The sequence below is a fragment of the Suricata suricatta genome, chromosome 7 (assembly GCF_006229205.1).
Source record: "Suricata suricatta isolate VVHF042 chromosome 7, meerkat_22Aug2017_6uvM2_HiC, whole genome shotgun sequence".
Lineage (NCBI taxonomy): Eukaryota > Metazoa > Chordata > Mammalia > Carnivora > Herpestidae > Suricata > Suricata suricatta.
Genome location: NC_043706.1, coordinates 92,345,715 through 92,358,827, shown reverse-complemented (window position 1 = coordinate 92,358,827; position 13,113 = coordinate 92,345,715). Strand labels below are relative to the sequence as shown.

General features: G+C 37.2%; 1 protein-coding gene across 1 annotated transcript in view; it reads left to right on the top strand.

The window, feature by feature from the left end:
* The window catches only part of PDSS2 (decaprenyl diphosphate synthase subunit 2), a 254,629-nt gene that overhangs the window by 203,259 nt on the left and 38,257 nt on the right, over nucleotides 1–13,113 (top strand). Inside the window, exons 5-6 of the mRNA XM_029945385.1 lie at nucleotides 6,379–6,552; nucleotides 7,589–7,720. Coding sequence (XP_029801245.1) covers nucleotides 6,379–6,552; nucleotides 7,589–7,720 — 306 coding nt within the window. The remainder of the gene's footprint in view (nucleotides 1–6,378; nucleotides 6,553–7,588; nucleotides 7,721–13,113) is intronic.

Here is a 13,113-nt window from a genome sequence, read left to right as displayed (position 1 = left end):
GCAGATTCACTTATGCCATTACTAACTTATGGTAGTAGATTTCTAGGGACTATAAATCGTTTTCTTGGTTTTCTGAATTTTCTAATTTTTTGCATAATTTAAAATGTGGAAATAATAATAAAACATCTTAATCACAACAAGTAAAATATAATGAGCCAAACTGAGTCTTTTATTGGAAAGCCTGCAAAAATTATTGTGAAATAGAATTATATTAGTTTATCTATATATTTATATCCATATATAGATATATTTAGCCATGCCACCCCTGGACTATGAGCTTCTTGAAGACAGACATGTTTTTTTAGTTTATTTATTTTTTGAGAGAGAGAGAGAGAGAGCAGGGGAAAGGCAGAGAGAAAGGAAGAAAGAGAGTCCTAAGGAGGCTTCCTGCCATCAGTGCAGAGCCCAGTGCGGGGCTTGAACCCACAAACCATGTGGGTCTTCCTCTCAAACCATGAGACCATGACCCAAGCCGAAATCAAGCGTCAGATGCCCAACCGACTGAGCCACTCTCGTTGAGGACAGACTATTTATTAATCTTTATGTGTATAGTGCTTTGCAGAAAACCTGACCCATAGGAGAACCTAAGTAATGTTTGTTATGTGAATCAATGAAGATAGTATACAAACCACAAAAAGTTAATTGAGAGTCATATAAGTTTTTTAAAAAGCAATTTAAGTATGAGACCAAGAAATGTAAAATATTATTCATTTTTTCTTTTTTAAGAACTTTATTGAGCTGTATTTTACATATCCTAAAATCAACCCATTTCTAGCCTAAAATTCAGTGATTTTTTTAGAAACTGTATCAAGTTGTACAAACATCACCATGAATCAGTTTTAGAACATTTTCACACGTACCCTCATAAGGTCCCTCATGCCCATTTACAGCTCCCACCCCCAGCCTACTCAACCACTAATCCACATTTCATATAGGTAGAGTCATTCGACGTATAGCCTTTTGTGCCTGCCTTCTGTCACTTAGCTTAATGTTTCTGAGATTCATCTACTGCATAGCATCTGTTAGTAGTTGCTTCTCTTTTGTTGCTGAATAGCATTCTTGTATGAATATATCCCCCATTTGCTTTTAAAAAAATTTTAGGGGTACCTGGATGGCTCAGTCAGTTGAGCATCTGACTCTTGATTTCATTCAGCTCAGGTCATGATCCCAGGGTCATTGGATTGAATCCCATGTCAGGCTCCATGCTGAACTTAGAGCCTGCTTGACTCTCTCTCTCTCTCCCTCTACCCCTCTCCCCCACTCACATGCTCACTCTCTTTCTATCTAAAATAAAAAAATTAAAACAATTTTTAAAAGAACATTAAATAATAAATGCAGTAGATAAACATGATTCTATTCATTTAGTAAACATTTGTTGAAGATTAAGTATGGCCTAAGTGATTAAAAATATACAAAGATGCCTAACATAGGGTCCAACCTAACCAAGAAAAGACAAATAAACAAGTTTAGAAAGAATAAGTACTATATTGTAATATAAGTAAAGTAACATTAGTCTAAAGAGAAAAGCATTTATGGGAGTACTTGAGAATGTTTCCGAAATAAGTGATAGTTGAATGGGATATGCTCAGTTTAATAGGCAGAGGATAGGAGGAGATGATATTCTTTTTGAAGGGAATAATATTTTTAAATTCGCACAAGTGTGAAAGTATATATTTTGTTCAAGAAACAGCAGACTGTTCTGTGTTGCTGGAATGCAGGCCTCAAAGGAGATATTTTGGGTAGGAGATGGGGCTAGAAGTATTGCTTGGTACCAAAAAGGAGTGTCTTAAATGCTATGCTGAAGTTCATCTTGATTCTATGAGCGGTAGTAGGCATTCAAGGAGAATTCTTTCAATTCTTTATTTCCAAAATAGGACAGAGGAAGGTGGAAATGAGAGAAAGATACCAAAAGAAAGAGAAAGATTCAGTAAACATTTATTGCACACCTAATGTACTACTTTCAATGCTGATGATTCAGCAGAGGGCAAGACAAAGTCCTTGCGTTCATTTAGCCAACCTCCTAGTGAAGGGGATGGGTAGTAAACCATTAAACCAATACCTATGTGAAGAGGTTAGTAGTATCAAGGAAAAAATATTTAAAGCAGAGTAAGGAGATAGAAAATGATGGAGTGAGAGGTAGACTACTAAAGACGAATTGAAATTTGAGCAGAGACCCCAAAGTAATAAGGCACCGAGTCCTGCAAACACCTGGGGAGAGCACCTGACTGCGAAGAGCAAGTTCAGAGGCCTCGGAAGAGCAACCCTGCAGTGTTAGAGAGACAGCACAAAGGCCAGTGTAACCTGTCTGGCTTAAGTTGCCAAAGTATCACCCTCGCAGCGGGTTGAACAATAGATTGTAAACTTGTATGTATTTCATTTCACATGTGCGTGGGTATATGTGTAGAATTAATCCTGGAAGTAGGATATCTGGGTCACAGGGCATATACATTTATAATTTTCACGGATAAATTGTGAAATTTACATACAGTCTGTACTTCCACTAGCCAGGCTCGAGAGGCCTGTTTCTTCACAGCCTCACCAAAACTTAGTAAAGCTTTGAAGAGGTGAGAATTTTCTTTAATAGTCAGAACCCCAAAATCAAGATGTCAGTAAGGTTGCTTTCCTTCTGGAGGCTCTCTGAGAGACTCATTTTGTTGTCATTTCTTGTTTGGGCCTTCCTTCCTCAGCCCTTGGCCCCAACCTCCATGTTCCAGTTCAAGAGCATCTTCTTGTCCCTCTCTCCTGTCATCACATCTCCTGTCTGACCCAAACCCTGCTGCTTTCCTCTTACAAGGGTCCTTGTGATTACCTTATGCCCACCCAGTTAATCTGGAGTAATCCCTCCATCTCCACATCCTGAATTCAGTCACATCTGCAGAGTCCCTTTTTTCATGTTAAGGTAACATTTGGGAAGAGAGGCTGTGGGGGCACAGACACTCTTAGCCTGCCACAGGGAGATTTTTGCCATTTGTCCGTGATAGAAAATGCAGATACTTTGGATCCCTGGGGTGGCTCTGTCAGTTAAGCATATGACTCTTGATTTCAGCTCAGGTCATGATCTCCCGATTTGTGAGCTCGAGCCCCAAGTCAGGCTCTGTGCTGACAGCATAGATCCTGTTTGGTATTCTCTCTCTCCCTCTCTCTCTTTGCCCCTCCCTGCACACGTATGTTCTCTGTGTCTCAGAATAAGTGAACTTTTTTAAAAAAATCCATCTTTAAAAAAAGGAAACGCAAATACTTTTCCTCATTGTCCTTTGTCTTCTAACATCGCTTACAGTTTTGTGGTTGTTTTGCTTTTGTTTTTGCCATTTGGAGTTTATCCTGATAAATGGTATAAATGCATATCTGGCTATTGTTTTGTTTTTGTTTTTTTTTTTTCCATATAGCTATTCAATTGTAGCAGCGTCATTTACTGAAAAGTCCAACTTTTCCTACAACTTAGTAAATCTTTGTATATAGTTTATTTTTGGACATTCTATTTGGTCCAATTGTCTTTCTGTCTAAAAAGTACACATTTTTAAAAATTATGAAGGCTTTGTATCACATAATATGTGATATCTTTATAGTTATACTATCTTGTATGGCTAGACATCTATCCATATCCCCATCTACCCCCAGCTATATACACAGCTCATCTTGTTCATGGTTTTCCTGCTTACTTTTATTATGTTTGTTCCATTTGAACTTTAGAATCAGCTTGCCTGGTTTTAGGAGGAAAAAGGGGTCTTTTTAGCTTAATTGAAGTAAACTTCATGAGGTTGGACTGTACTGTCTTTAAATATGATATATTTTATATTCATTCAAGTAACATGTATTACTTCATTAGTATTTTAGCCATTTATTTGTATTAACTTTTCACATTTCTAAGCCTATTCCCAGCTTTTTAATCTTTCTTTTCAGTAGATAGAATGGAAGATAAGATCCTATTTATAATACTTTCTGATTACTTTTTATGCTTGAAAGTTATGGTTAATACATTTATCATATTAATTATGAGTTATATTAATTTTATATACTGCTACTTTATTGAATTAGCTTCTTGTTTATAGTGGTTTGTAGTTGAGTCTCCTAGTTTTACCCAATATACAATTACATTGTCTTCAAATAGTGATAGTTTAAATCTTCCTTTCTAATATTTATATATCTCTTCTTGCCTCTTCTTTACACTGTTAAATAACAGTGGTGTGCATCTGTCTTATTCCTGACTTTATTAGGAAAGACTCATGTTCCTTCATAAAGTATTTGCAGACTTTGAAGCTGACACACACACACACGCATACATGCACACACACATGCATACATCATATTAAAGAAATATACATCTGTTCCTCTTTTATTTAGGGTTTTTTTCTCATTAAGAATAGAAGTTGAATTTTATCAAATGCTTATTTAGTATGTGTGGAGAGAGAATATGGTTTCTACCTTCAGTTTATTAATATGGCATGTTAACTTTGCACATTTAAAAAATACATTCTCAAATTTCCAAAATTAAATATGCTATTATTCATACCTAATGTTTTATAAAGCACTTTATTCACTGTTTCTCCCTTGGGTGTCCTTTTTTATTATTACACAATGTTGTGTTCTACATTTGTAACTCTTGCCATAAGTGGAAATTTCTTTTTGTTTAAAGGCATAATAAATAAAATAAAGCTGAGAATTTGATCTGACCAGTGGGTAGAAGGTTCCCTTCAGTACAGTGAAAAAATGAGGCTGGACCTGAGCTGAACTTTTCATGGTCCTGTTTTCATATTATTTTTTATTTTGTCCTCAAATAATGATGAAAAGAGAAGGATTAATGTATGTGTGGCAGGAAGTAAAGTGTTTTAGTTAATCCTTCTGGATGGGTTCGGGTTAGTTTGAAGTTTCAAAGAAATACCATAAAATAAACATTGTTTTATATGCTTTGTTCATCATTCTTGTCCTCAGGGAGCTGACTGCCCAGAGCAGACCCATCCACTAGGGCAGCCACTGGCTTCTTGCACCTACTGAGTACTGGAAATGTGGCTAGTGATGTGTTGTAAGTGTAAAATACACACTGATTTTGAAAATTTATTATAAACAATATAAGATATCTCAATAATTTTAAAGCATTTTTTTTAATGTTTATTTTTGAGAGAGCCAGAGTATGAGCAGGGGAGGGGCAGAGAGAGAGGGAGACACAGATTCCTAAGCAGGCTCCAGTCTCTGAGCTGTCAGCACAGAGCCCTACACAGGACTCAAACCCGTGGACTATTAGATCATGACTTGAACCAAAGTCAGATACTTAACCAACTGAGCCACACAGGTGCCCCTAAAATATCTCAGTAATTTTATATATTGAAATAATATTTTGGATATATTGGGATAAATAAAATATGTCATTAAGATTAATTTCACCTATTTCTTTTCACTTATTTAATGTAACTATTAGCAAATTTTATTTCATTTTGCCTTTTAAAAAGTTTATTTATTTATTTTGAGAAAGAGAGTGTGTGCATATGCACACACTTGCCAGTGGGGTACAGAGACAGGGAAGGGAAGAGAGTAAGAGAGTAAGAGAGCAAGAGAGAGAGAGAGAGAGAGAAATTCCAAGCAGGCTCCACACCCAGCACAGAGCCTGAGGCGAGGCCAATTCTGCAAACTGTGAGATCATGACCTGAGCTGAAATCAAGAGCTGGACACCCAAAATGAGCCACCCAGGATCCCCACTACTAGCTAATCTTGAATTACATATGCAATTTACATTATATTTTTAATGGACATCACTAGTCTAGAGGCAGTAGGTATGTGTATAGTATACTACAATGGTTTTCATAATTTAAAAAGATGAAAATAAATAAACTACACTTATATAATTCCTTATCTCCTTGTTTCTTCTTATAGGGATAAACTTGGATGATAATATAATCTAATCATACTCCATTATAATGGGTTACCTCCTCTGTGATTTTATTTTATTAAACTGTTTTGAGGAGAATGCAGTTTCTTCATCATGCCCTTGACATTTCTATATAAGTTAAAGGCAATATGCATCTTATGTTTTGGAATACCAGCACTCAGAACTTACATGAATGTAGAAGGGAGTTCGTTTGGAAGTCCAAGTTTCTAATTTTACTTTATCCTACAAATAAACTGTAATAGAAGTTTCCTAGTTCAAAATAAAATTTGCTTCCACATTCCTTTCATTTTTCCTGCCATTTCCCCAAAACAACAATTCCCACCCCTTAGTTCTCTGTAGACAGAGCCAAGGTCCCACATCTTTTAGTTCTGCCTTGTGGCAATAGGCTGAGTGTCTTGAGGACTTCATTTCTTAACTCTTCTAGTCTTCAAAAACCAGAACAATTAAGTTACTCCTAAAATATTTTTTTTTAATCCTGGCTTTGTTGCATTTTTTAGGAAAATCATATCACAGAAGATATTGGAATATCAACTTGGAAGGAACAGACTTTTCTCTCCCATGGTGCCTTATTAGCAAAGAGCTGCCAGGCTGCAATGGAATTAGCAAAGCATGATGCTGACGTTCAGGATATGGCATTTCAGTATGGGAAGCACATGGCCATGAGTCATAAGGTATTTGCACATTTTTTCTTTTTCCAGTGCTTAAATAGCTAAAATGATACATAAGAAACCTCCTACCATTTAATAAGCTGCTTTTATATCTCAAAAAAAAATTTATTGTGTGCTTAAAATCTATCAGTCATAGATGGTGATTGTTATGTAATATAAAGTGTGATTGGTGAGTACTATGTAATTTTGATAGAAAGCTACAGCTTACTTAAACCATATTTGTCATGTTTGTCTTTTCTTACCACCTGAAAGGGTTCTTGAGAGAACTCTTGCAAATTATGAAATAACGTGTAATGTTGCCCGTTATAGATTGGGAGAATATTTGCGTTTTTGTTACCCTTCCCTTAAAGTTCCCTTGTGTAAAACAAATTGTGGAAATTTAATGAAATTGAAAAAGTATACTGAAAAAAAGTATACACACACACACATATATATTTACATATACATATACACACATATATATGTGTGTAAAATTGAAAGCCTTAATTCTAATACTTGTCCTTTTGAATGGGCATACGGAGATATAAAAAGTCTCGAAGTTAGCTGTTATATTGTTGCCTCTGTATGCATGTAACTGAAAGATTCCATTTAATATATATTTCTTACATTTTACTTAAATAGCTCATAAGAGAGGAGAAAATCTATTTTTTCCTCCCTCATGAGATATATATATACATATGTATGTGTGTATATATATATACATATCTCCAGAAGAGTTTTTTATATATTTTATTAAATCTTAGATTTGTCTATTAAGCAATTATGTTCATTAAAACTTTACTTAAATTCTTATTTTTAATTTAAAAAGTAGCAAAGTCTGCTGCCAAATAGAAAAGGAATATGTCAGGGAAAAATTATTTTAAAGAATTTTAAAGATTACTGTTAATCATATGAACTGTTCTTTTGCTTATTAAAGTTCCTCTGAAAGCTGTATTCCTTCAGCTTCATTTTTCACTGCATTAACTGGTGCTTTCTGAAATGACTAAAGCATAGTAGTGTATATGCATTTTACTGATTTAGCTCTTTGGACTCCTCCTAGATAAATTCTGACCTCCAGCCTTTTATTAAGGAAAAGACCAGTGACTCCATGACTTTGAATCTAAACTCCGCTCCCGTGGTCTTACATCAGGAGTTTCTTGGAAGAGATTTGTGGCTTAAGCAGATCAGAGAGGTAAAATGAAATTATTCTTATTTGGGGGATCAGTAAGTAGTATTTAGTTGGTTTTAGAACATAATTCATATTTCATGATGATCCAAGATGATAGATCAGCCATACAAGAGCATTTTCATGTAACAGGTAAAATTCTTACTTTATAAGCCACATTTTTAAAAGGCAAATGTTAGCTAAAACTTAGAGTTTGAACTACTATTTTCTTATTATCTGAGCTCTTAGAATACTGCAACCCAAAACTAGTGCCTGTGGTGGATGCTAATTAACTTGGATGATTTTTTTTTTTCTAAAGGCTTTCAAAAATTGGGCTGTGGTAATAGCACCACCCTTTAACTGACGGCAATTTCCCATCTGCAGACTCTAGCACAAGCTGCAGAATTCCAGAAGCTCCGTCTGTCAGCTCATTGGGTTATTTTAAAACAAACTTGGACCTTGAACACTCAAATTCTGAGGTATTATCAAATCAAAAAAAAAAAAAGCATGGGGGAAGTGGGAGAGGTACAGGGGCTTACATTGGGTAAATTTCTTACTTTTTTGTAGGAGAGAAGGTATAAAAGATGAGGGGGGACTTTTTTGATTTTCTTTTAATCCAGAAACTCTGGAATGACAAATTTTTGCCCTTTTACCCAAAGCTTCATAGAATTTATTTAACGTTATAGTTCTGATCGATTGGGTTAATGTGAGACTGGACAAGAGGAAGTAGGCACAGCTGAGGGCAGGGATAGCTTCTGTACTTAAAGCAAAGAGAGCCTAAGTGATGCCTGCATTGGAACAGTAAGATTTTCCCTCTCTTAAACCCTCTTCCCTCATTGGCTTTCAAAATGCCGTCAGCCAGCTTCAAATCCCTCATATTCACCTGATAGAAAATGTGAGGATTCCTTTCTGGACAAACTGTCAAATAAAAAAAAAAAATCCAGGGGCACCTGGGTGGCTCAGTCGGCTAAGCATCTGACTTCGGCTCAGGTCATGATCTCGCAGTTCGTGGGTTTGGGCCCCAGGTCAGGCTCTGTGCTGACAGCTCAGAACCTGGAGCCTGCTTCGGATTCTGTGTCTCCCTCTCTCTCTGACCCTCCCCTGTTAGCGCTTTCTCTCTCTATCTCTCAAAAATAAAAAAATTTTTTAAATTTTTAAAGAAAAATCCAAATAAAAAAGAAATCAGAATTATAAAATATTAAAAATATTGGGGTGCCTGGGTGCCTCCATCAGTTAAGCATCCGACTTTGCTCAGGCCATGATCTCGCAGTTTGTGGGTTCGAGCCCCACATGAGGTTCAGTGCTGACAGCTCAGAGCCTGGAGCCTCTTTCAGATTCTGTATCTCCCTCTCTCTCTGCCCCTCCCCCACTGGTGCTCTGTCTCTCTGTGTCTCAAAAATAAACAAACATTTAAAAAAATATATGAAAGCAGAATTTTTATAAATCAGAGAACAGAAGATACAAATGAGAAAATCTCCCAGAAAGTTAAAGAGAAAGTCCAGAGAAGATAGAAAACATGAGAAAATTTTGAGAACCAATTCAACAGATTCTTATACTATTAGGAATCCCAAAGAGAGAAAACTGAAAGTGGAGTTAAGAAAATTAACAACAACAAAAACTTGTAAAGAAAGAGAGGTGCCTGGGTGGCTTAGTTGGTTAGGCGTTCAACTCTTGGTTTTGGCGCAGGTCTCACAGTTTGTAGGTTTGAGCCTTGTGTCGGGCTCTATGCTGACAGTGCAGAGCCTGCTTGGGATTCTTTCTCTCTCCCTCTCTCTCTCTGCCCCTTCCTGCCCCTCTCTCTCTCTCAAAATAAATAAATAAACTTTAAAAAATTGTAAAGAAAAGAAAAATCCTGAGGATTGAAAAACCTAAATTTCCAAATGGAAACCCCTCAATAATCACATCATTATCACGTCTTGAAACAATGGGGATAAAAAGAGATCTGCAGAGTTCCGGGAGGAGAAAGGAAAACCTACATACCAAGGATCGAGACTCAGAAAGGCCTCTCAGTAGTGACATTGAAAGCTTCAAGACAGTGGACTAACATCTTCAACATTCAAAGAGAAAATTGCTGCCAACTTTGACTTTTATGACTGTCACATTTCCAAGTATGATGTTAAACAAAGACCATTTAAAACAGATACACAAAGCCTCAAAAAACTTACTTCCCAAGCATCTTTTCTCAAGAGATGTGTTTCGGGTGATGTGTTTTATGAAGACAAAGAAGTAACCAAGAACCAGGGGACCAGACATAGGCACGAGGCAGTGGGATTCCCAGGACTACATGAAAGGAAACATAATAAACAATAAAAAGAGCACTCACATGTGTCAGGCACTCTTCTAATGAGGAAACTGAGGCACAGAGAAATTAACTTGTGCACAGTCACACAGCTAGCAAGCAGTGGAGCCAGGATTTAAACCCAGACAGCCTGGCTCCGTGACCCACATCCTGAAGTTATAAGTAACATACTACACTCTCTCATCCAAGCAAGTCCTAGGCTAATGGCTCTGTGTCCAGTCCAGACTGGGACAAGAGGACAGAGATCTCCAGGAGAAATTTCTTTAAGGAAAACAATGGAACTAATGTACTTGACCATATATATAGAAAACTAAGTGTTCCACTTACTGTTGCTGCATAGCAAACTACCCCAAAACTTAGCTGCTTAAAATAACCATGTAATTACGTTCATGAATTTTGTGAGTCAGGAATTTGGACAGAGCACAGAGATGACTGCTCCATGACATCTGGAGCCTCAGCTGAAAGGTTCGGAAGGCTGGAGGTGACTCAGCAATGCTGGGCACTGGAATCATCTAGAGACTCAACTCATTCTGGTACCTGGACTGGGATGTCAGGACCACGTACTGACCAACCAGAGTGCTTACACATGGTTCCTCCATTTAGTTTGGCTTCCTTGCAACATGGCAGCCTCAGAATAGTCAGACTTCTTACTTGCCTGCTCAGAGCTCCAAATACAAGTGTTCCAGCAAACAAGGCAGTGACTGCGTCTTCTTTTTTGACCAGCTACAGAAGTCACACTGTCATTTACATAGTCTCTTATCAAAACACTCACAGGCCCACCCACAATCAAGGAGAACCTAGCAATGGGAAGAGTGTCGAAGAATTTGGGGCCAAGTTTTAAAATAGCCACACTAAACATACAGATTATGATCAGCAGTTATTAGTTGTGAAAATATTAAAAACGTTTAAGAATAGAAATATAATCATAATACTCTACATGGCATAAGGAAATACTTATACAGCATACAAATATAGACTTTTGATTTAAACTAAAGAGTGCAATTAGTGGGTGGAGGGTAGGGGAAAAGATACATGTGTTTGTTTTTATTTAAAAGCATAGTTTAAAATTTTAGGGGTGCCTAGATGGCTTAGTTGGTAGAGCATGTGACTCTTGATCTCAGGGTCATGAGTTCAAGCCCCATATTTGGTGTAGAGGTTACTTAAGTAAACATTTTTAAAAATTAAAAAATAAAATTTGGGGGATACCTGGGTGGCTCAGTCAGTTGAATGTCTGACTCTTGGTTTTGGCTCAGGTCATGATCGCAGGGTGTTTGTATTGAGCCCCGTGCTCAGCATGGAGCCTACTTGAGATTCTCTCCCTCTGCCCTTCTCCCCTGCTTGTGCTCTTGCTCGCTCTCTCTCTCTCTCTCTCTCTCTCTAAAATAAAAGTTAAGGGGTTTCTGAAGAGTAGCTCAGTTGGTTCAGCATCCGACTCTTGATCTTGGGTCATGATCTCACAGTTTGTGAATTAGAGCCCCAAATAGCAGCTTCTGCACTGATGCCATAAAGCCTGCTTGGGGTTCTGTCTGTCCTCTCTGCCCCTCCCGTGCTTATGTGCATGCACGTGCTCTCTCTCCCTCTCTCAAATAAAGTTACAGTTTTTTTTTTTTAATGTTTATTCATTTTTGAGAGAGAGACAGAGTGTGAATGGGAGAGGGGCAGAGACGGGGGGAGACATAGACTCTGAAACAGGCTCCAGGCTCCGAGCTGTCAGCACAGGGCTGACATGGGGCTCAAACTCAGGAATGACGAGATCATGACCTAAGCCAAAATCAGACACCCAACCAACTGAGCCGCCCAGGCACCCCCCCAAATTTTTATAATAAAATAAAATTGTATATAGTTTGTTATAGTAATTCCACTTCTAATAATCTATCCTCAAAAAATATCAGATGTGAACAAAGACTTACATAATAGAATATGCACTAAAATTCTAATTCTAAAAGGAAAAAAGTGGAAATTGATTCATTTAAAAATAGTAAAAAGAATTAAATAAGTATAGTACAATGAATATCCTACAACTATTCAATATTGTATTACTGGGGTGTATTTGTATGTTTTTTGACAGCTGAACCAAAAATATATATACAGATGGTGTTAGTAGCTCTAATTGGGTTACATTAGAATACATTGCAGATTTACATTTTGGTTGAAAAGATCCAGCTAAATATGTTGAATGGAAGCTACCAACTCTCCCTGGGCTATTTACATATATTCATGTATATATATATGTAAGAGTAGCGGAGATCTGAATTTTAAAGAAGCTTCACAGAAGAGGGACATATTTAACATTTAGTTTCTTTGCAAGCATACAAAGTCGTAAATGTAGACAACATGAGAATCCAGGATTTCCTAAACAGCTGGTAAAATACTCCCAAATCATTACCTCCAACTTGATTTTAAATTTTCAAAGGGATATCCTTTCCAAACAGCCAGTGCCTTAGCCGGTAACTCAGATAAATCAAATATGTGTTGTCCAGAGGTCAGTAAACCCTGCCAGGATGATGGCTGTGAGCAGGGGACGTCCTGTCCTTCAGCCTAGGTTCCCTGTGATGCTGGCTAGATCTGCATCCTTCAGGAGGGACTGGCAGTCTGTTGCCCATCTCAGGGACCTGCCAAACTTCTGTGGTTTGCTCCAAGTGACTTCAGGCCCTTATATCTTTATGTTCCAGTCCTGAGCAGGATCACTGATGAAAAGATTAATTCATCTGAAACAAATAAGAAATAGGAAGTTAGTTTTTTTCATGCAAGGGAAAACATTCCTCAGATGAAAGACCCCTTACTTGAGTTTATTTTAATCTTCTAAATTATAATATTCATGTTAATCTTATTCTGTGAATGCCTCCTACTCAGAATTAGGGGACAAAATTAGCAAAATACTCAAGAGGGACATGCTATCCTAAATCTCAAGGAGATTGCTTATTAATCCTGAAATTAGTTTTAGTACCTCATTCACAGCCTTTCATGATTATTTACCTTCATTGCATTTTTGTGATCCTTTCCTCCAGGTTTCTTTTTTTTTTTTTTTTAATGTTTATTTATTTTTGAGAGACAGAGTGTGAATAGGGGAAGGGCAGAGAGAGACATAGAATCCCAGGCAGGCTCCAGGCTCTGAGCTGTC